Consider the following 22,615-nt stretch of genomic DNA (forward strand, 5'->3'; position numbering starts at 1 on the left):
AGCTCCCCCCGGGTGCACCGGGACGGGCGCCCCGGGGAAGGGCAGGGGGCCCCGGGCGGGCAGGGGGCCGCTGTCCCGTAATAGCGCCCTCGTCGCCGCAGGCAGCCGGAGCCGTGTGTGCGTTCAGCAGCGCTTTATTGTGCCCCCGGTACAGGCCCCGCGCGCACTACGCGTGCCCCCCGCTCCCGCACGTCCCCGCACCGCGGTGCCAGCAGGCGTCGGGGCTCGGTGCCCACCGCACGCCCGCTCGTCCCACGGAACCGCCGTCTCCAGGCCCCCGGAGGGGTCCGTGGGGGCCGCGAAGGGCAGCGGTGCGGTCAGGTGAGGCCGGGTCAGTCCAGCAGCAGCACGGCGCCTGGCCCCGGCCCATCGCAGCCCGATCGTGCAGGTGGGTGCGATGGCACGCGGCGATGGCACGGGGCCGCTCATCGGGAGGCGACAGGAGCGGCGAGGGCGCAGAAACACACAGCCGCGCTGGGGCACCTCGGGGTCATCGCCGCCCTTCCTCAGGCTGCGTCCCCTGCTGCAGTTCCGCCTGGGAAAAAGAAAGAGCTCGAGTAAGTACAGCTCCCTTCCCACCGCTCGGGGAGGAGGCGAGCGGCTGGTACGCAAGGGCCCGCTGTGGGGACCCGCTGTGGGGACCCGCTGTGGGGACCCGCAGGGGTTTTACAAGAAACAGAAACGTGCTCCTTGTTCAGGAGACCTGAGCGTGCAGGAGCCCTTCTCCAAGGTTTTTCTGAAGGCTGGAAAGAGGTACTGCCTGTACACGCGGCCTGCCAGTACCACCCGGTACAGAGCTCACATTAGGACCCGGTGCACCTGAAGCAGCACAGCCCGGACACGCAGCGCCAACGTTTCAAACGCAAAATTCTTCCCTTACATAAAAACCCTGTGAAGCACTTAAACATGAACGGCTTATGTGAAACTACGATCGTTCCTTCTCAGGTAAGTCATCGTTCCCACGCTGGGGATGCTTCTCCCTTTAAGCTCAAACTGCACAACCTCCGCGCCGCCCCAGACCAAGGGCTTCGCTCAGCGCGCTCCCCCTGCCCGGCCGGGGGCCGGCGTCAGCGCCGCACCACGGTTAGTCCCGGCTGCAATTTCACCGCGGTGAAGGAACCTTACTGCACAGACCCTTATAGGGACAAGAAATACGTCTAATTACCATATCCTTAGAATAGACGTAATATAAATTTCATTACTCACTTAAAAGTTCTAAAGTTAACAGCATAAACTTGAAGTTGAGTAATTAAGTAATCCTTATATAGACACTTATTAAAGTATTTATACATATTATCTTAAATCTACATCTATCATTTTGCCAATTAAAATTAGGACTTTAATTGCAATTAAGTAATTTAATTGCCAATTGAACAGCAAAATTGCTAAGTGACTAATTTTAATGCCTATTTTAATTACCAATCATGACTGGGGAGGGAGCTAATCAAGCGGTATCAGAGTAATGATGTGAAAAAAAACGGAGAACAAACATTCAAGACTACATGCTTTTAAAAAAGAACTCTAAATTAAATAAATGCAAACACAATTTTATACACGCGGCGAAATGCTGTATTTCGGTGTCTACATAGACGAGCACAAAGGACACGTTCAATTAAAAAGAGCCGCCGCTCGTCCCCTGAAGTGCTGAAGACGAAGCGCCCCGCGTTCCCTGTTCTACCTGGGGCTCCCTGAAACGCGGCCCCCTGCCTGCGGACGGCCCCCAGCTCTGCGCAGGGCACAGGTCCGCAGGCTGGGCCGCCCTGCAGACCGGTACTTGGCGGGGGAAATAAAGCGATGCACTGAAGGAGACCCCCAAACGCCTCTGACGGCTTCCGCAAGGAGAGGCGGTGGCGTTGCAGGCCAGGGGCATGCCTGCACCTCCAGGCCCCCGAGGGCCCCCCCGGGGCTGCAAGAGCCTGGTACAGCAGGGCCGTGCCACACCGCCGGCGCCCACCGCCGCTGTCCCTTCCCGTCCCACCGCCCCATGGGGAGCGCAGGCACACGCGTGTACGTGCAGGCACACACAGGCACACACACGCAGAGATACGCTGTCACCGTTCCTGCTCCCCCCAGCAGTGGTTCCGGCAACAGGTGAATCGCGGTCGCTTCCGACGTGCCAGGGAAGGGCCATAACCGAGCGTGCCGCAAAAAATAAAATCCCACGTTCCTGAAGGGCTTTGCCCACCGCTAACAGGGTCTTGTACCTTCCAGCTCGTCAGAACTCCTGCAGAAGGGCCCCACCGCAGCGCACCCCAGAGCCCATATTTTGGGACGCGCCTGGGCAGAGGCCTGGCTCAGCCACTGGCATTTCCAATAGAAGCACAACATTCACGTCTCTGCGATGTGCGAGAACAGACAAGAGGGGAACTGCCGAGGTCTAAGGGAAAGTTACGGTGCTTGTTTAAGATGAAGATGCACATGAAACGACTTGTGGTTGCCGTACTTGTACCTCTAGCAGCAGCAGGAGCACAACGGGTCAGTCACCGTGACGAAGCTCTGGTTGCCCCGGCCGTGCCAGCAGCAGCCGCAGCGGCCAGGCCGTGCCGGGGCAGCCAGCAGGCGGGCAGCGCTGCAGCCGGAGCCAGCAGCCCGCACGGCGGCACACGGTCAGCGCTGCAGCGAGCACCAGCGGCGACCACAAAGCACCATAACCGCCGTGAGGTGCCTACCTCAAAAGTTTTATGAATGCATAAAGCGTGAGCTCTGCGATGCGTCTGGCAGTCCTGGGCTTCACGTCATCGCAGGGACGGGTAATGCAGGAGGTGACCGCTTGTTCGGTACGTGGGCAGCTCCACCTGCAGCACCCCAAGGCAGCGGGGCACAGCTTCGCTCCTTCCCTCTGGAGGCCGTGGGGCAGCGGCTGGGGCCTGTGGGCGACGGGGCCGCTCTTGTCCGGTACACAGAGGGTGCTGCAGCGGCGAAGCAACCCGGTTCTGGCAGCGAGCGTGCCTCCCCTGCTCGCCGAGCCACCTGCGCCCCGTCCCACCCTGCGAGCACTGTGTTCTGGGAGAGGCACCGCGCTCCCTCTCAGCGGGGCAGGGGCTCGAGACTCCCACAAGGTACCTGACAGCGGCGGCGTGACGTGGAGCAGCGACTCCCGTCCGTCGTGCCAGAACACCAGCTAAGGCCGAGGCCGCTGCCCTGCGACGGGACAGGTTTGTGGCGGGTCCCCAGGGCCGCACCACACCTCGCTGCCTTTGGGCGCAGGCCCCACACGCGGCGTTTGTGGGGTGGCACAAACCCCGAGGCGAGCAGTGCCATCCCCGTGAGACGCGGGGCACGGGGGCAGCGGGACGGGCCCCGAGCGTGCCCCGGGAGCTTGCACGGTGCAGGGCGAGGGGTCACAAGGCGAGCCCTGATGCCAGGCGAACGCTCCGGGCTCTGCCCCACAGGCACCCCCCGATTTCCCTACAGTTTCCGAAGGAGCGACTTTCTGCCCGCCTGCCCGCCCTCGGAGCGCACCCGGCACCGAGCTGGGCAGTGCCGGGCGCTACGAGGGTACCGCGGGGCTACCGCGGGGCTGCCACCGGGTACCACGGGGCTACCGCGGGGCTACCGCAGCCGCGCCGGGCTCCCCCCGCGCCCTCCCGGCGGCGCGGTACCCCCGGCAGCCTGTGCCGTGCCTCGCCCCGCAGCGCCCGGAGCCGCCCGGCAGGGGCTCGTCCCGGCTCGGGGCTGCCGCTGCCACCCGCGGGGCCGCCGCTTGCCGGCTGCCGGCCGGGCTGCGCTCGGGAGGCCCGGCTGGCGCTCGGGGCTGGCGCTCGGGGCTGGCGCTCGGGGCTGGCACACGGCGCCCCCCCGGCCCGCCCGCCCGCCGAGCCCGAGCTGCCGCGCGCCGGGACCCGGCCGGGCCGGCACCGCCGCCGCACCGGGAGGCGCCCGGCCCCGGCCCCGTTCCCCCCCCCGTCCCGGTGCCGTCCGCCGCTACCTGCCCGTGCCGGGTCGGTGCGGGCCGGCTCCGGCTCCGGCTCCGGCTCCGGCTCCGGGTCGCGCTCCCGGTCCGGCTCCGGGTCCGGTCCCGGTCCCGGTCCGTGCCCGGTGCCGCCGCCCCCGCCGCGCGTCAGCGGCCGCCGGGCGCCGCGCTCCGTGACGTCACGGCCCGGCCCGGCGGGGGCGGTGACGCCACGCGGGGGCTGCCCGCGCCCCGCCCCGCCCGCTGCCGGCGGCGGCCCCGGGACCGGCGCCCCCCCCCCCGCCCCCCCCGGGGCACCGCGCCGTGCGGGACGCGCCGCGACGGCCTGGCCGCCCGTCCCGCGGGGCGCTCACCCGCACGGACGCGGGACGCGACGCCGCAGGGACGCCGGGCTTCACGGAGCCTGTTTCTGCAACCCGTAACCGAACGCGGTTCGTCGAGGCCCTCCCGACGTGCGGGGCGCTCGGCCGGGGAACCCGCGTCTGAGGACGGCCGCGGCCCTCCCGTCGGCACGGCCCCGCCGCCTCGCCTTCCCGAGGGGCGGCCGTGCGCCCGTGCCCGGGGGCGAGCCTGGGGGTGTGCGGCGGGCCTGAGCAGATCACTTCACGCGCAGGCTGCGGGCCTCGAGGCCCCCAGAGAGGGGGGTGCCCGCAGCGTCGCACACGGCCTCCGGGAGGGCCGCCGCGCTCACGGCTCGCGCCTGGGAGTCCGTGCGCGTGGGTCCCGCAGCGCTGCCGCGGTGCTGCCAGCCTCCTCCCGGCCCGGCGCCGCTCCAGCGGGGGCCGTCGCACGAGCGGAGGCCCCCGGGGCCCCGTCCCCAGCGAGAGGCCTCCCCGGGTGGGGCGGCTCCTTGCGCCCGTCCTTGCGGCCTGCCCTGGGCCGGCGGACACGTTTCGCTCCCAGCCGCGACCGAGCTGCGCCTTGCAGCCGCTGCTGTGAAATGAGCGCGAGCCGAAACGCGCGGCCCCGCTTGGGCGGGGGGGGCTTTTCTCCACGGCTACCGTCACCGGCGGCCGCGCGTTGAGGAGGCCGTGCGTGGCAGGCCGCGGTTTAGCCCCGGCCGCGCTGCGTGGCGCGACGCGAACGGCGGCGTGGGCAGCCCGCGCCTGCCCGCTCCCGGCTCGGCCTGGCGCTGCGGCTCGCCCTGCGGCCGTCAAACAGCGCCGTGCTGGGGAAAAACGCCTCGCGGGAGCGCTGGCAACGCTCCGCGCGGTACCACGCTCACGCAGGGCTGCGCGCCTGGGAAGCCAGGGGAAAAAAAACTTCTGGTAGATGTGAACGTGCAAAACTCTTCGCCTGTGTGACTGTAGCTGTTATTAGAGGTAGATGGCAGGGAGAATACGCCCGTCAATGCAGATTGTTAATCGAAAACAGGACTTGTGCAGAGAATGTAGTTTGTAATTATGAACGTAGTTATTAAAATATCATTTTGCTTTTTAAAACGCCTGACTCTAATACAGAGTACGAAGCAGTTGCATTTAAAGAAGTTAATTATTTCCAGAGCTTCAAAAAAGGAAGTCTGAGCTGAAAATGATTTACCAATTGTTAAGTCTGTTTTCTAATTATCAGTTTCACAAAGCTGCTGGGGAATACCAGTTTAAACTGATTTTCACTTTCACGACGAAACGTGTGCAGGTTCTGGTTCCTCTCTGGCGGTTTGCTCTGGGTATTTCTGCGGCACTGGCCCACACCTACAGGCCTTGCTTCACGAGGGCTCCCGGATAACACTTCTCCCGTTTCGGCCTCCCCGGGGCTCTGGCCGGCTCACCCAGAGCAGCGCTCCTGGTGGTCTGCCCGTCTTGGCGTGGTTCCTGGGGGCGGCCGCTCGCGTGCCCGAAGCGGTGTCAGGCGCCTTGCGAGACCCAGCAGAAAACAAAAGCGGAACATTTTTGTGGGGAGCACATGCCGGCGAGAGCTGGGCACGCGGTACGCAGCCAGCAACGCCTTTGGCAAAGGACCCGCACGACAGCATCTGCAGCGCCAGCGTCTGCGGCCGTGCACGTGGACTCCCATGTGCTGGCGGCAGCGTGCAGCGAGGGGCTTCTGCGCGTGGGGCTTTCGTGCGCCGGCCCGAGCATCCCGGCAGCCTCGGCTTCCACGGCCGGTCCCGGCGGGCCCTCTGGTACCGCGGAGGCACCGCAGCGAGGAGCTGGGTGGTCGGTCTGTCTGTCACCGGCTGACCGTCGGAGCTCCAGCCCTCTCGCCATGCCAGCAGCGTGCCTCTGCGTGCAGCGAGGCGCTCCTTGTGTTTAGCGCAAGCGGAGCACTTCACAGATCCAGCGGCACACAAAGCGTATGCCTGCCTCGCTCGGTCGGCGAAATAACGATGGAGAAATGGGCACGTAATGACACGCAAGGAATAGTGTAAGCTCCTTTGCAACATGTGAAACACAGTAAGCAATAAGCACTGATTTGAGAAAGAATGATATTAAATAAAAATATTTGAACTGTAGTTCAACCTGCACACAGAACGGAGGAAAAGCTGTTTGTTTTTTCAGCTTTAACTAAATGGGATCCAGTTCTCCAAAAAAAAATAAAATTTAAAACTGAAGTAAAAATTGAATCCCATTAATATTCCTAGTGAATAAAAATGTATTATTTTGTGGATGGCAGAGCTTTAATAATAAAAGGTGTTATAAAAAACCTGGATTGAATATTTACCAGATGTTCAATACAAAAGCCAACAAAATTAGCCCATATCGATGCGATAAGCAGGAAGAAATATAATAGCTTCCAGATCGCAACATTCCGGTACAAGAAACCATTGGAAAAACAGGTCAATTCTTATATTAGTCAAATTCCTATTAAATTAGCCCTTACTTTTCAGCAGGAAAATCTGCAGAACTCGCCCTATCGACATATTGACACGAGACGTAAACATATTGCTTTCTGGCTCACAGCAATCCAACGCCCCGCAGAGCCCGTGAGAGCGCTGCTGCTCAGAGCCTGGCAAAGTTGGGGCGGGCGAGCTGTGCACGACATTTTGTGGGAGCGAAGCCTTCGTGACAATATGCCCCACTGCCATGGTTGCTCAAGCTATTACCTGAGTAAGGCTACACTGTGGTAGGAAAAGATACACGGAAGGGAACAAATCCACTCTTGCAGAGGGAGGCCCTGGATAAAGCAGGATTTAATCACGCTTTGGCACCCTTCTCTGACCGTGTGACGCATGCGGGGCAGAATCTGCACTCTCACTGGTGAAAAATCTGCACTGCTCTAAGTCGAATTAGCCTGGATCAGTAGCAGAGCAAGGCAGGGGACAATATTTGTTCCCAAGTCTTCGGGCCGTAAGGCTCAGACATTTCTTTGGAGTTGATGACTTCAACATAAAGGGACGAGTATCAGCCCTGCTCTTCCACAGGAACCTAAAATTGCTTTATTAAGGCTTTTGAAGAAATAGTTCTAGTCCTCCTCATTTACTTAACATCATATAGTGGCTTTCTAAGAATTTATTCTCTGTGTTGTAAGAAGATCCTATTTAACACAGGCTGTAATTGTCTTGTGTGTCTAACTATTGTTCAGCCTTCTATCAAGATGCTTTGACACTGCAAGCTCCCAGCAAACTCAACTAGCATTTGAGAAAATGTGTAGACCAGTGAAAACCCCTTTGATAAATCTGAACCATAAAGTATCTGCTAAAGCAGTAAATCTGCATTTCTGTTACACTGTCAAATATACAGGTTAACATCTGGAAGGCGAGCTTGGGGAATTTATTCAGGGGAAAACAGAGCAGGAATTAACTGCATATGCTGGTATATCAAAAAACGCAAACAAGACAAAACTCTTGACCCTGTCACACAACATCCTTCTTGGGATGGTCAATGCCACTGCAGCCAGAGAGAAGAAGAGCGGATTTTTGGGAGGAAAGTATGCAGGGATGCAGAATAGTGGAAAGGAAAAAGGCAGGAAGGAATTACTGTGTGAATGTGAAGGAGAACAGTTTTTAAAAACCTTGTCAATATTTAGCAAGGTGGAATGTGCAGGTCCACCCTCTTTCATTATCAATACCCCCATCAGCTACCAGAGCTTACTTCAATGAAGGAATCAGAGGAAAACTGGAAAATACCTTCAGTTCAAGGCGTGAGTCAAGTGTTGTTATTAATAGCACGCTTAATTCCAAGTGGCATCTAAATCAGGTAAGTCTGGGAAGGTAAAATGAAGGGGGAAAATTGCCATGAGAGTCTCTGATTAATGAGTAAAATACAATTATCTATTCTCAATGAATAGGCAGAGTACTAAACATTATGACCAACATTTTTAGAGAGCTCCCTGGACACGGCTCTACCCCAGCGCAGCTGCACAGCGGCTGGGGGGGAGCAGCGTTACAGCCGGCCCCGAGCACAGCCCCGCACGCTGCACGCAGGGCAGGCGTCTGTGGGCTCTCTGCAACAGCCACGGTTCCCTGTGCAGTGCAGAGGAAGCAGAGCAGCCTCACCTGGGGATTTGTTCTGGTAACCAAAACCCTCAGGTTAAAACAGCCGGCAGTGCCAAAGCTCCAATCCTTGCAGATATCCTCTATGCGCCTCAGTCCTTTCTAAATCCCTTTATTTAGCCGATGCCTGCATTCCAAGGATGTAGGGTGAGACAGTACGGGTCAGGATCTTGCTCTTTTCAAATACTGCATGTTATTACTACTTTATCTAAGTTAAGCTCTGAAATGAAAACCATTCCTTATTCACTGAATTCGAGGTCTGAATTAACATTGTTTCTGTTGCTCCTTCCTGGTTCTGACTAAACTTAGCATCGTACCCGATGGAAAGTTTAACTTCACGGCCCACTGAAGGAGTTACTGCAACAGATACTGGTTTGTCTTCCACGAGATTAACGTGAGCCTCAATGTTTGATATCCCTTATAGGAATTTGTTCACTTCAGTAATAGCAATAAACTCCTGTCCTAGGGGTTTCTCAGTTACTCACGCTCCTGGCATCCATTGCCAACGAGGCTTTCACTTTGCTCAGTTTTTTATTAACAAAAAAATCATGTTGTCCTTTGCTGTATGATGCTTTTCCAGCTATTTTTAGGTTCATTTGCTGTACTACGGCTGCCTGGCAGCAGAAGCGTGGCAGGATGTGATAGATGAGTTGTAGCTGCTGCTCTAAGACAGTACTGGTGTCAATCTATTTGCACTAGTGCACAGGAATAAAGCAGTTATTCTGATCTTTTTTATATACTTAAACATTACTGAAATAAGATAAATGTAAAGTTTCCAGCTCAAGAGTAGCCTAAAAACAGAAATAAAATCCAACTGTATTTTTTGCAAGAGCTACTAGCAGAAGCCCTTTTTCTGTTGTGTTTTTCCCTTCTCGGTGAGCCTGGCTAAAGAAGTCCATTTCCCCACATGGATCAAGAGAGTGGAAGAAGATGGTTTTATGTGAGAAGATTTATGATTTCTGTGGGGAGAAAATGCTGAGTACACTCGGCCCCTGATTTGCAGAGCAGGCAAAGGGAATAACGCTTCCCCCCAGGTGGGGCCACCCCTCTCTTGCTGCGAGTGCCACCAAACCAGCCTGCAACCCACCTCTGTGCTGCTGAGCTCCATGCCCAGCGTACATTCAGGGCAGAAAGCAAACTGCGGTCACTTAACGGCTGAGGGCACAAAGGAAGATGCTTGCCAGGGAAGGTGTCTGAATTACCAAGGACAAGCAATGGTCTGGATTCTTCAACTGTGCTTGAAGCAACTTGCCTCCAGCTAGCAGGAGAGAATAGACGATATGGATGTCGGACAGAATTAATCAGTTTAACTTCTTTTGTCCACGTAGAAATCAAACCTTTTAGTGATATTCAGAGTCAGCATTATACATAGAATACATTGTTGGCTGTGGTAATCAGCAATGATGAACGATTGTTATTAAGTGCAAAAAAAGCACTTATTAATATGAGGCTGCATCCCCAGGTCAGTATGGTTGTATGCAGTTTTATAAGCTACACACCTCATCCTGTACTGTAACTTATTTATTTCCAAAATATTTACCTCTTCCTTTTTTTTTTTTTCTTTTCTGAAAAAGCATGTATGTTTTATATTCCAGACGTAACCTGAAGAACAGGATTAACAGAGAAGCAACAGACTCTTCTTGCAGAAGAAAACGGAGCACTGGAAACTGAAATGCTCTGTAGTAATTTGAAGTAAGAGTTATGTTTGATTTAAGATGATGAGCTTGAGCCTTGCCTTCTTGTAGTGTAATTTCAGACAACCATAAAGGATCTTAGCTAATATTTGTAATGGTATTGTGGTTCAGATTGGGTTTATGAGCATGTCATATGATACTTAGCACCAGAAGGTGATGTGTTTCAATAGAGATACATATGTATTTCCAAAACTTTTCCAGGAACAACAAAGAGGATTTGTTCTGAGAGAGCTCTGAATGTCTCTTCCTTAAAAATGCGATACTTAGCAAGCAAGTAGAAATAAATATATATTTTTTTCTTACGTATTGTGTTTCTGCATGCTGGGGACTGAGTGAGAACTGCAGCCATGGACTAAGGTTCACAGTGTTTAAGGAAATGCTTTAACAAATAACAATAATAGTGTACTTTTGCAGGGTTGGGGTAAAATATCTTACAGAGTATTGTAACCGGCCATTCTCTGAACAAATATGAAGTTTCCTGTCTGTCCTTGTGAGAATGCCATGCTGGTTTCCAAATCAGCTTCTGTCTTGGCTTCACAGATAGGACTGTAAATTAAAGCCCGTACAGAAAGCAGTAGCATTTAACTGTCTGGATGCTTCAGCTTTATAGTCTGTGTAAACCTGTATAATTGTGCTACGCTCCGTCTTCCTGAGTTTTACAACAACATTCCTATTTGCATCAAATCCTGGAATGTTAATTTTCATCTCTTATTACGCTGAAGAACAGTTGAGGTTCCTTTTATTAAGTCATCCAGACTTCCACCTGCTTCCTGAGGGCTAAATTTGGCTGAGAAAACCATTGTAACATTGTGTAATTAATTTGCCAGTCAAATAATTTCTTCAGGGCTATAATTTACTTATCCGTCTGCAACCCTAATGAATCTCCCAGTTCAGTGCTTTAATCCTGTTTTCTGCCTTTTTATCTCCTTTTTGACTCTAACTTTCATAATTCTTACTACTGAATGGGAATAACAAAAAAACAGCTAAATATTTAGATTCTGTAGTACGCATTGTATGTCTGGGAACTAATGAAATACTTCCCTGCTTTACTCCTCCAGTTCTGGCAATCCACCACATCAAATAAGGGAGTTAACTCAATAAAAAGCAAAGATGTGAAAATACAGGAGAAAAAGTGATTTGCATTCGGAGGACTTAAGACTGTAACTTCATTCCAACCCAGAGTAGCGCATGTGCAGAACTTCCTCATTGTTATTCTGAGCACTGTGTTCCCTGATTAATGGGACTAGGGAAAAACTATTTGCTAAGTGTAAAAGTTGGCATATTTTTGAGTTGTTTAATTTTGCAAATCACAACTCTGTCCTGTTTTTTTTTTTTTCTTTTTTTTTTTCCTAACACATCTATTATTTTAAAACGGTTTGGTAAGTTTCACAAGTAAGTAGTCAGTGTGTTGTTCATAAGCTCTGTAATTTGTCGCTTTGGTTATGTTTTTTCTGATCTCTGACAGGAGCGTTTTTTGAAGGAGGACAGGAATGCTAAATAAGGTATAAATAATGCCAGAGATCTGTGAATAGTCTGCACTGACTCACCTAGGTACTCACAAATGCATGGACAATACGACCATATGATAGAAGAAAAATAACTTTAGCTGCATATTTATAAATGTCTGGTGCTATTAAAACAGGCACTGGCAATAGGTCAAGACTTCTAAGAGACAGTACGCAGCCCTTCAGCACCAAAAAATTAAGACAGATGGCCCACGCCGAGACTAGAGATCTTGTTCAGGCCAGACTGTGTAAAGCCATGAACGTGGATGGTTGAATGGGATCAATGAAATGAACTATCTTTGCATATTTGTTCTATGGTGCTGTGTTTTAGTTCTGTATTTTATTGAATTAGTGTGTTTATTTTAAGAAGGAATTTTGACTGCAAACATTTAATTCCGGGAACGAGTGCAATCATAGGAAACCCTATCAGAAAAAAAAAGTCTCTCCCCTCACAGTTTTGTTGGAATCATTCTTATGAAGTCTGTACGTTGGGTAACTTTGAAACTGAGCTCTTTTCAGGGTGGATCAACGGAATCCATCAGATTGGAGAAAAACTCATGTGGAAAATACAGAGTGAACTTAAACGTGTGTTTAATGAGAATTGATGAAAAATGCAAAAACTTGATCAGATTCAATGAAAACCGTATCCTGAGGGACAACGAAGGCCTCCGTTAAATGCGAGTACCGTTGGTGAGGTACCAGGAATGAGTTAATCCCACTAAGAAACGCAAGAGGAGGGACGGCCAGATAACAGAGTGACATTGTTTTTCCCTGATGTCAGCATAGAAACCCAAACACAAAGAGGTGAATGTAGTCCTGTGAGAGAGCTGTTGAGAAAGCTGAATGTTGAGTTTGTGCCGAGGCATACAGCAGAATTAAAAACTACTCCGTGCAAGATGACAAAGTGTTTCCTGGAACCAGAGGCTGCCTCCAGACATCTGGACAAGACCAGGGCTGTGCGGACAGTCAGGATCATGAAATGCGTGTGCAGTATCACTGGGAACTTTATTGCTCCTATGGCAGCAACAGCTCTCGATTTCTGCTTCCTGAAGTTTTAAGAACATGCAGTGTTGGTAGGCTTGAGTTTACCACTGAGGAGATTTATAGCTATAAATGGGTCATTTTGATTTACTGTATAGTTCAGTGTAAGGCAAATTATTTCCTCCTGTAGGATCCACGTGTTGAGTCTTGCCTGAATAACTCAATTTATTCTGTATTTGTTAGGTGGTGGTCTAGAGGATATTTAGATCTAGCAGCGATAGAGACTTTGTTTCACTATAACACAAGCTGCACATAAACTCTTGCACGGGCAACACAGGAATATTAATTAAATACTTGCTAATAGGCTTTGGATCTGTACCTGCTCTTCTCAGCAACTCGAATGTGCTCTGCTGTGACCTGCCTCCCGAAGAGGAAGTTTCACAGGTGGATTGATTGTCCATCAGAGCTGCACATCCATAAAGACACAGTAATACCTGCATTCATACCATATTCATTTTTTGCTATTCTAAGATCTACAGAAGGCTAAATTAAAGGAGGAAAAAAAAAGTTTTTAATGGCTTTGTGCTTTTATTTCAGGGATTGGTGTCAACCTGCTCTGAACCTTTAACTCAGTCCTGTTATGAGCCACTGTTACTCTGTGCTTTGTGTTAAAAGACAAGTGAAAATGTGAGTTGTTGATGTTACGAATTTCAAAATCTGCAGCACTGGAGGAGCAGTGTTCAGCGGGCAGTGCTGGAACATCCACGGCTGCCTGTGGCAGCTTGTCGTAGTGCTATAAATTAAACACACTCAAGTATTACGTGCCACAGTGTGCATGCATATTGAGGGCAGAACAGTGCTTGTTATGGAGACAGACAGTGCTCAGGTTCTGAAAATAAATCTGAAAGGCGTGTGGGACCAGACAGTTCCCACTGAAGCTAATGGAAGTTGCAGGTTTTGCTGGGAATGCACAACCAGAAGAGCCCGGGCGTTTTTTTTATTTTCTTTTAGTAGCAGGGCTCTGTTTTCACCAAGTCCGCATTTAGGTTGGAACAAGCCCAGGAGAGGTGCATTTTATGTTAGGAGGTACCTAGTCACTCAAGTTGACGACTTAGAAGCCGCAGATTTGTTAGGAAAATCTGAGGTAGCGGAAGACGATGCTGACACGGATGTGTGCGTTAACACACGGGATCCCCGCCTATTCTTAGCAGTGCCCCCCCCGGCTACCGGGCCTCGACCGACGGGGCCCTCGCGGCTTTGGCGAGGCTGCCAGCGGGGGCGCTCGGGCCCCGTCAGGGCCGGGCCGGGGCTCCCGAGCCGCGGCCTGGGGCTCCGGCACCGGGCCCGGGGTTGGCGGGGCCTCGGGGCGCGCAGCGGGCCCGCGGCCCAGGCCCCTCAGCGTGCGGCGGGGCCCGCCCCTCTCATAGCGCGGCGCGCAGGGGCCGAGCAGCCGGGGATGTAGCTCAGTGGTAGAGCGCGCGCTTCGCATGTGTGAGGTCCCGGGTTCAATCCCCGGCATCTCCAGCGGCTTCTTTTGCGCGGGACTCGCCCCCCCCCCGCGGGAGGGCCCGGCGCGGCCCGGGGCCGGTGGCGCCGCTTTTTGCCTCCCGGTAACGCCTCGGGGCGGCGCGGGGAGCAGCGCGAGGCTGCGGTTCCTCTGCTGCTGAAAAGCGAGCGGTCTGCGGCGAAACGGAATGGAAAAGTAAATAAATGCGTAAACGGAAGGACCGCTGCATTGGCCGGGAATCGAACCCGGGCCTCCCGCGTGGCAGGCGAGAATTCTACCACTGAACCACCAATGCGCGCCGCGAGCTGCGCTCCGGCTCCCCCCTACCGCACTGCGCGCCGCGGCTGCGGCCCTGCCCTGCTTTCGGCCGCTTTCCCTCGTAACTCCACGCCCACGATCAGCAGCGGTTCCAGCCGTCATCCCCACGATAAAACGCTCCTAGAAAGTTAGCCACGCTTGTATGCGTCTTTCCTCTAGCAGATTAAAAAAACTATAGATCTGCAGGATAAACCCAGCACGCTTTACATTTAAAAGCTTTCAGAAGAAGCAGCAAGAGGTTTACGTTTGTTCCTCTACGTTCCTTACGTTGCCAGAGGAGGCCACCAGTCACAATACAAGACGGTTTGCACCGTGGTGTAATGATGACATGTTCCATGAACTAGGTGCGGTCTTGGCATTTAGTTTGCCTTGGACAAGCTCCCAAGAACAGCCACACACCAGACAAAGAATTCAAGCAAAAGCAACATTAAACATTTTGCACCGGGCGAACATTAAGGTGTGTGCATGAGAAGAACAGCTGTGCTAAAACACGTGCTCCCGAGACGATGAACACCTACCACCAATCATCTCATGAAAGGTTGCAAGCAGGTTTTTTCTTCTTGGATTAATAGCAATTTGACACTGCAGATAACATTCTGATTTCCTGTGTGAACATGTATCAATACCAGAACGTGGGCTTCCCTATGCAGAGCAGTGTTTATCAATCGTGGAGTTATTACCTAACTGTTCCAATTGCATGCTCACTTCATGGAGAGGATGGACTTTTTTCTGCATGAATAAAGCAGAACCTGAACAAAACTTGTATTCTCAGTGAGTCTGGAAACAAAAGTGAGACCAGTTTGTCTGTCACCCTGTCAGATACCAGGGGCCGCTATTTCACAGTCACCCTCAACCCAGCGGACCAATGCAGGCCAGTAACAAGGCCATCGCAGCTCCCGTTTCCTCTAAGCTTCAACTTCTTGTTTTCCTTTGTCAGAAAGCAACACAGTAAATTCTTCAAGTAATAATTATTATTTAGGCTATTGCTTACAATTTCACCAGTCAGCCCTGAAAAACTGTTTTCCCAGAACCAGAAAAACCCAAAAGAGTTAGGCAGATGTGAAACATACTCGTACTGAGAAGACTCTAATTTACTATTTCAATATATCTGACACCCATGCCGAGGTCAATAGCAATAGCTGATGAAATGGTTTCCGCCCTACTTTTATCCTCTTACCTCCTTCCACTTCTGCTGAGCCGAGTTCCTGGACGGCAGGGGGTGGTCAGGCAGGGGGACGGATCTGGCAACATCTGTCCAAAGCCACGTGGAAACCAGCAGAGCTCCATAAGGCAGAAGAGTCCTCGGGCTGCTTCTCCTTGGCCCACCAAGGCGGTACGCAGAAGAGGCTGTGTTTCTGTGGAATCACTGCTTGTTAGAGGATCATCTTACAGACACTCACCACAGTAACAAACGTTGCACAATTATCAACAACATGCCATTCCCAGAGTAAAAATGAAAGCAGTTCTTGCTCTCATAGTTAGTAACTTAGAGAACTGTTTCCTATGTCTGTTAGACAATGCTTTGCATCTGTGGACATTGGCTGAAGAGAGCTCAGTAAATCAGGAGGATTTTAGCTCGCTGGAGCTTGAATGTTGCTCCAGAACATGCTCCAGAAACCCTTTTTCAAGCAGCATGACACAGGCTCGCACTTAACTTCCCTTTAAAAATGACTGTGTTGGAGACTGCTGAATGGAGAGGATCAAGACCTATAATATTAGAAAATGACAGTCCAGAGTCACAGAAGTGGTGAATATTTCATGAGATTGGTTCAGCTGATTAATTATCTACATCCTATTCCAATGAGACAAGGAATCCTTCGGAGTTTATTGTCTTAATCAGCACAAAGGCTTGTAGAACGCTCCCAGCAAAATCAGCGCAGAAGGGTATGTTTTGAGTAAGGCTACCAGAACATTACAGCAATATTAAGTGAAAGTACTATCTTACAACAAATTTAAGTACAAACAGTTCATAAAAACATGTGTTCTGTAGCTTTCATCCATAAAACATACATAATTTTAGAAGTTCAGTAGATGGCTTGAATGGCATCAAGAATCCAGCTTTGTACAACATCAAGGGAGCATCAAGGGAGCTACTTTCAGTTGAGATTATTCTGAATATACTTTTGTACGTTTCTAACCAATACCCAATGAACAGATGAGAAGGATTATCTTTTTAGAGACTCAGGCCATCATTCCCGTCATTTTAGTTCAAAATCTTTCAGGTGCTTAAGGAGATGCTATGAACCTTCAGCAGAAACAAGGAAGGCAAAACTTGTTATAGGAAGAAAGAAAAGTATTTTCTGAGGCCTTTTTATCCCCCCCAAAAGGGACAAATACACTTCCTTCCATTCCGGGTCTCCTTTAAAGGGGCTCTGATCTTGCTGCTTCTTGACACAGCATCTTCATACGGGGCTCTGCTGCTGCGAGGTACAACTGATGGGCTCCAGGCGCTGCTGCTGACCCTGCCATGCACCTCTAATGAGGACGCTGTAGCTCAGGGGCACTTCTAGCCTCCAACATCTCACGTTCAGGTGGTACAGTTGCATTAGGAATAAGGTAAGGATTGACAGAGAGGCAGTGGTAAAACAGCTCAAATCAAGCTTAATACTGCAGGTGCAAATTACCTGGGGTACGGTAAGCGGATGGCGTTCATCCCCTCTTCTCCATCTGGTATGGCCATACATTCCCATGTCACACAACGCAATTATGGATGTACAGCCACCCACATTTAAATTGCAGTTGCATCAATCCCTGTATTGGTATACCAAAAAAAAGTGAGATGTTACAAATGTACCTCTACTGTTTGCTCTGATTCACCTTTTTATGTCTCGCTGTATTAAATGGAGTTCTTGTCAGAAATAATTCTTAGGGAATAATTCAGACTGACCTGAAACATAAAATACCTCTTTGTAAGAAGAAATGGCCTGGTCACCCCTTTCTTAACTGACCAGTACCTAATTCCTAATAGTACCAGGAACATCCAGACAACACTTATTACTGCCCCAAAATAATGATAAATAACTGCAGGCCTTTCAAAATGGTTTCTAAAAGCCTCCTTAAATAAATGCTTCCAGAGTGTCCTCTTGTCTCTCTTTCCAAAGTGCAGAAAATTTATACCATCCCTTGGCAGCTCCTCCGCTGAGCACAATACGTGCATATCAACTTGATTTTAACAGGTCAGGGAGTAAGCTGGGCACTTACAAATATCTACTTACCTAAAAAGACAAATGAATCTGTGTTGTGGAGCCTTCAGCAAAGATTGTTCAAACAAAACAAACAAAAGAATTGTGGTGATCTTTTAGGCAAGACTTATAATGTAGAACAACTTGTCAGGGCAGGTTACAGCTCTAAGGACTAGCAATTTTGACAGTGTCCCTTTGAGCGCAGGGAGAGCACAGGGACTGGTAGGACAGCAAAAGGTCACTTGGTCACACGTATCTGCTGCCTCTTTTACGTTTATCTCAAGACCCACTAGGCTTGTCCCAATTAATTATTAAAATCTGCAGGAAAAATATTTCTGTAGATAAAAAGGTCCGATATTAAATTCCGGGGAAGCTGGAGGATAGCGAGTGTGGTCAAAAGCAGTGCTAAAAAGCACCTGAGACACGATATCAAACCCACAACCTTCACACACCAACAGAAGTCATTTACATCTAGCAATGTTTATGTGTTTCAAATGGAAGAGAAATGGAAACTTCCAGAATTTCCCATCTCCCTTTGTTTTCAGCTGAATTGTTCTGTATTCCAGGAGGTCACAGAACCCAAATTGGTACGATATATGTGGATATTTCAAACAACTTTTTCCAACACTACTATTGGTGGTTTTTGTTTGTTTGTTTGCTCGCTTGCTTTCTAGTGATCTGCATAGGTCACTTACAAATCTGTGGGCACCCTGAAAATATTTGTCCCAGTTATTATTCAAATGCTGACAAACAAAAGCTATCAGCCAAGCAATGCTAGAGAAATGGACATTAGAAAAAGAACAAGAGAGTCCAATCTTGTATTTCTTCATTAATTACTGGAATATTAGGCTAAGGCTTTGAAAGTGATTGTATAAGTCTTTGGACAGGTTTTCTAAGTTTTTTTCCTAAACAATTCAATAGGGAAAATGTCTGGATAAAAAAGCAAATGGCTGTATTCACATCAGCGATGCTGGTCTGTCATTGTCTCAGAGAAAAAAATAATAAAGCACAAATTCCAAAAAGCTTTTTCTATTCCATATTCTGAATACAATCCCTCCCTCTGGCATATGTAAAGAGAAAATAAATTTTAAAGGCTTTTTTTCACATTTCCCACCACAATAAAAATCTTTATAAACAACAGAAAATATACACTTAAGTAGCCCAAACAGTCGTGCTTTCTAAAGATATCGCCCATCTCTTCTCTCTCTCTCCCAATTAAATTAGTATTCTCTATTGGACCTAGCTCAGGTTTGAGCCCCAGAAAAATACTGGTACTCTGCCTGCACTCCTGCACATTGCTTCGTACCATTTCCTGGCTCTCCTGTAGTTAAGATGCCTGCGCTACCACTGCAGGGAGAGGCCGATTAATTATTGTGTTTGTTCTGCAACAAATAATGTGACCTGTGACCTTATTCTTTTAAAACTGCAATTTTTGCATTTGCTTCTGTGACTCAGCCCTGATTTGTTATCTTTATATAACAGCAAACAATAAGACATAATTATGATGATAACACATTGCTTCCATTTTAATAGAAAAATGAGCCTCTTTCTCTTTTCAGACATGCACACAAACACAGGCACACACACAGAAACGCGGTGGGCCTTTTATCTGCTGAGTGTAGGGGGGAAATAGTCAAACACAAGCAATACAGCCCTGCTGCAGTTGGTAAACCGAGTATGTGGTATGAAGCAATGCAGTTGTATTTCCGAATGACACCTGATACCAGCAGCCAGAGCTGGGAACACTGTAAAATGTTCAATCACAGCCGTGACTAAGTACTTTTATTTTCCAGGGGTGGGACCTACCATGCATCCTGCTTTAAAAAAATCGCAGCTGAGAGATTCTGTTTCTGTTTCTGTCACTTCTTTCGACTTCTCTACGATTATTATCCCTCGCTCCTCACAAAGACATTTTCCTAAAGACAGAGTAGGAGAAAACATATTTGTGAATGTATGAACAGATTTTCTTCTTATGATACATAACTTTGGCTTGCAGTCAGGAAATGATGATAATCTCTTTCTCTATCTTCCCTTGCTAATGAAGAGAAACTGCCTCTGGGGTTAAGGACAAAAGGTGAACTCTCCCTGAACACAATTTACACCTGCTGGGCACATGATTGCAGGCATCCAAAATTCTTGTCTTGGCAGGTGTCCCAGGGACCAAGCCACACGCACGCAGACTAGGGAGGTAATGTTTTGATCCAGACATGAAATAAAAAACGCACTCAAGAGGGATGAATTCTGTGACACATCAAGGCATTTCAGATTTTGCTTAGCCTTGTAAAAATCTTGCACTACTCAAACCTATGAAGACCAGTTTTTACCAACCAGTAACCAAGACAAAATCACAGCTGTTGGTGGAAAGCCTAATCAAGGGAGGAAAGAACCGTCCTTCTCTCATTTGTTGGTAGCTGGGTCTGGAGTGTTTGAAGAACCCATCCTGGAATGAGATGTGATCCTCATAAAAGTTTTCACTCCTTCTGGGATTTCCCTTTTATGTGACAAGCAGCACAGGATTTTCTATCCCCTTCATGATTTTGTTGCTTCGGAAGAGTTCATGAAACACAGAATTTCTGGAATGCATGATGTGCTTCCCTAGAAACTGGATGTAGACACATTTTACACCCATACACTGTCTTGTTTTGAATTGATCAAAATTTACCATAAATTGATGCTGACAAGGCAGCTACATCCAGGTAGACAACATTTAGGAGTGAAAATCCTTGTTTCCTAGCCCAATTATTCTTATGCCTTTCTCACACTGGAAAGGAAAGGAAAGGAAAGGAAAGGAAAGGAAAGGAAAGGAAAGGAAAGGAAAGGAAAGGAAAGGAAAGGAAAGGAAAGGAAGGAAAGGAAAGGAAAGGAAAGGAAAGGAAAGGAAAGGAAAGGAAAGGAAAGGAAAGGAAAGGAGAGGAAAAAGAGAAAAAGAAAATGGGAAAGGAAAGGAAAAAGAAAAAGAAAAAGAGAAAGAAAAAAATGAAAAAAATGAAAAAGAAGAAAAAGAAAAACCAACAAAAAAAAAGAAAAGCAAAAACAAAAAGAATTAATCCATAATCTCCTGGGGCTTTTTCTTTCATTTTCAGTTCCTTCTGTTCAATTGAGGTATTCCCATGGAATGGACTCTAAACCTGAGTATCTATAGAGTGCACTAATTCCCTCTGTCACTGGAGATCTTGTTTCCTTTTAAAAGCACTACCAAGTCTCCTAATTTGTCTGGTGTAAAAACTACTTCCAGCCTGAATATCACTTACTTTGCAAAACTTCTGAAAGCCAACCCTTGCAGTTGTTTACTGACTTTAAATGCCACCTAGAGAATTGATAGCCATACATTTATTATTGCAGCATCCAATTTAGCTCATGCAGTTATATCTGACCCAAGAGGGAGGGATTAGGTTCCTACGGCCTCCTCAGATGGGACCTGTCGCTGACATTCAGCCGGCCAACAGGTGACTGGAGCATGCCTCAAGGCCGCCGTGTGGGAGGGAGCTGTGCCCCATCGCTCAGCGCGGCAGCAGGTTGTTTTTCTGTGCCTGATAGAAAACACGTCTCATGCTGCCTGTAAAGCATGTTGACTAAGCAGTGAGCACGGAAGAACGGCAATAAAAGCAGTTTCTGGGAGGCAGCCAAGAAGCATGGTTAGAGACAGCTGATCCCCGTATGCCTGGAAAGCAGGGACACACGGGCAGCGCCGTGCCCGGGGCACGCAGGGACCCTGCGTCTGTGGCACCGGGGGACCCTGCGTCTGTGGCACCGGCTGTGTCGGGCAGCTGAGGCAGGCTGTGCCTGGACAAAGACAGACCCACGGCGGGGCGTTTGGGGACACAGCCACAGGATCAGCTAGTGCTTTGGTCTAGTGTGGAAAAGGAGATCCTGAACACCTGTGAAACCACAGCTGCAGGGCACTACAACGTACAGTTGCTGGGAAAGCACAGCCGAAAGTTCAGCAATGAGTTTTGGAGGGGGAGGAAGATCCTGGTGTATTACTATTGCGTGTCTGGCTTTCTCGCTGCAAAAGAAGCAACAGCCAGGAGTCTCCAGGTGACTCCCAGAAACACACAGCCGTGTTTGCCGGCCGTGTCCCTAGGAGGCTGGCGCATGGGGACCAGGACGAGGAACAGAGAACCATTACCAGCCACAGCCTGTGACAGGTGCTCTTCCAAGGCCTGACACTGGCTATTGCCAAATAGAAGGCAGAAAACAGAACAAAGATACACAAAATGTCTCCAGGTGTCACCCACTGCTATGTCACACAACTCACTTTCAAGCCTCACAGGGCAAGTGCCTGATTTAATTGTTGGAAGTTCAAGATTGGAGATTTGCTGTTTTGGAGAGCTAAAGAATTGGGAAGCTTTCAGTTCAGGAAAGCCTCAACAGGGAAAAACGAGCCTGCAAGCCCTGCGCTGCAAAACCGAAGTGCGACCCCCTGCCCCAGCACCTGTGGGGGTGTTCCCTCGCATGTCCCTGGGGTGGGCTTCGTTACCTGTGCCCCAGACGCAGCACGCCCGAAGGTGGGAAGTCTGCCTTCTTATCTGCTAAGACTCGGATTAACTGCTACATGGTGCTTCTGCCAAGCCCAGTAAAAATCAGTACGTCAGCAGGGTTTCGTAAGAAACTGCAGTTCAAGGAGGAGGGTAGGTGTATCAGGTCACTGAGAGGCAGCCACAGATGCAGCTTCTTCGCCAGCTTCATGGCACACGAGGGCTGCTGGAGAAACCTGAAAGTAACAAAATGCGGATCTGGCTCTGCACGCCCGTCATGCACCACCTATTTTACAAAGGTGACCCCTCCGAGGTGTAGTGCTTTTCTGGGCAAGAACTCTACGAGTTCCTCTGTAAATCATCCGGATCCTGCCTGCGGTGGCCCTACCACAGCCAGGAGACCGCTCCCCGTTACCAGCTCTGTCAGCTGGGAACCCGCCTGGGGCCCCACGAGAAGCGCAGCCGGCTTCCTAGGAAGCGCTCCCGGCTCAAGGGCAGTGCCCCGCAGGCCGGCACGCCGGGATCCCACGCACCGCGGTGCCACAGCCGTGCTGCGGGCCTCGGCGGGGCCGGGCCGGGCCGGGCCGGGCCGGGCAGGAGGGGCC

The 22,615-nt window shown here is 50.3% G+C and overlaps 2 protein-coding genes and 2 non-coding genes across 6 annotated transcripts; 2 read left to right on the top strand and 2 right to left on the bottom strand.

The window, feature by feature from the left end:
- Positions 1 to 118: 118 nt before the first annotated feature.
- LOC121072675 lies at positions 119 to 22,581 on the bottom strand. Of its 3 annotated transcripts, XM_040562544.1 has the most exons (7): positions 22,013 to 22,581; positions 19,339 to 19,448; positions 17,566 to 17,609; positions 16,975 to 17,101; positions 15,528 to 15,705; positions 5,533 to 6,320; positions 119 to 535 (listed from the first exon to the last, which is right to left on the bottom strand). In XM_040562544.1, exons 4-6 carry the CDS (start codon positions 17,028 to 17,030, stop codon positions 5,619 to 5,621), a joined length of 936 nt encoding a protein of 311 aa, XP_040418478.1. In that variant the 5' UTR covers positions 17,031 to 17,101; positions 17,566 to 17,609; positions 19,339 to 19,448; positions 22,013 to 22,581; the 3' UTR covers positions 119 to 535; positions 5,533 to 5,618. The 3 variants fall into 3 exon arrangements, 1 of the variants encoding a protein (XP_040418478.1); XR_005821364.1 differs by lacking the exons at positions 5,533 to 6,320; positions 17,566 to 17,609 and having other exon boundaries at positions 22,013 to 22,578; XR_005821363.1 differs by lacking the exons at positions 5,533 to 6,320; positions 15,528 to 15,705; positions 16,975 to 17,101; ... (1 more) ...; positions 19,339 to 19,448; positions 22,013 to 22,581 and adding an exon at positions 3,929 to 4,072.
- LOC121072676 lies at positions 398 to 2,706 on the top strand. Its single transcript, XM_040562545.1, has 4 exons — positions 398 to 557; positions 699 to 798; positions 879 to 945; positions 2,212 to 2,706. Exons 1-4 carry the CDS (start codon positions 398 to 400, stop codon positions 2,683 to 2,685), a joined length of 801 nt encoding a protein of 266 aa, XP_040418479.1. The 3' UTR covers positions 2,686 to 2,706.
- On the top strand, positions 13,978 to 14,049 carry TRNAA-CGC. The gene has a single exon. It is a non-coding gene; the product is annotated as a tRNA-Ala (tRNA).
- Positions 14,257 to 14,327, bottom strand: TRNAG-GCC. Its single transcript has one exon. It is a non-coding gene; the product is annotated as a tRNA-Gly (tRNA).
- Positions 22,582 to 22,615: the final 34 nt, after the last annotated feature.

Source organism: Cygnus olor, chromosome 6, assembly GCF_009769625.2.
Source record: "Cygnus olor isolate bCygOlo1 chromosome 6, bCygOlo1.pri.v2, whole genome shotgun sequence".
Taxonomy (NCBI): domain Eukaryota; kingdom Metazoa; phylum Chordata; class Aves; order Anseriformes; family Anatidae; genus Cygnus; species Cygnus olor.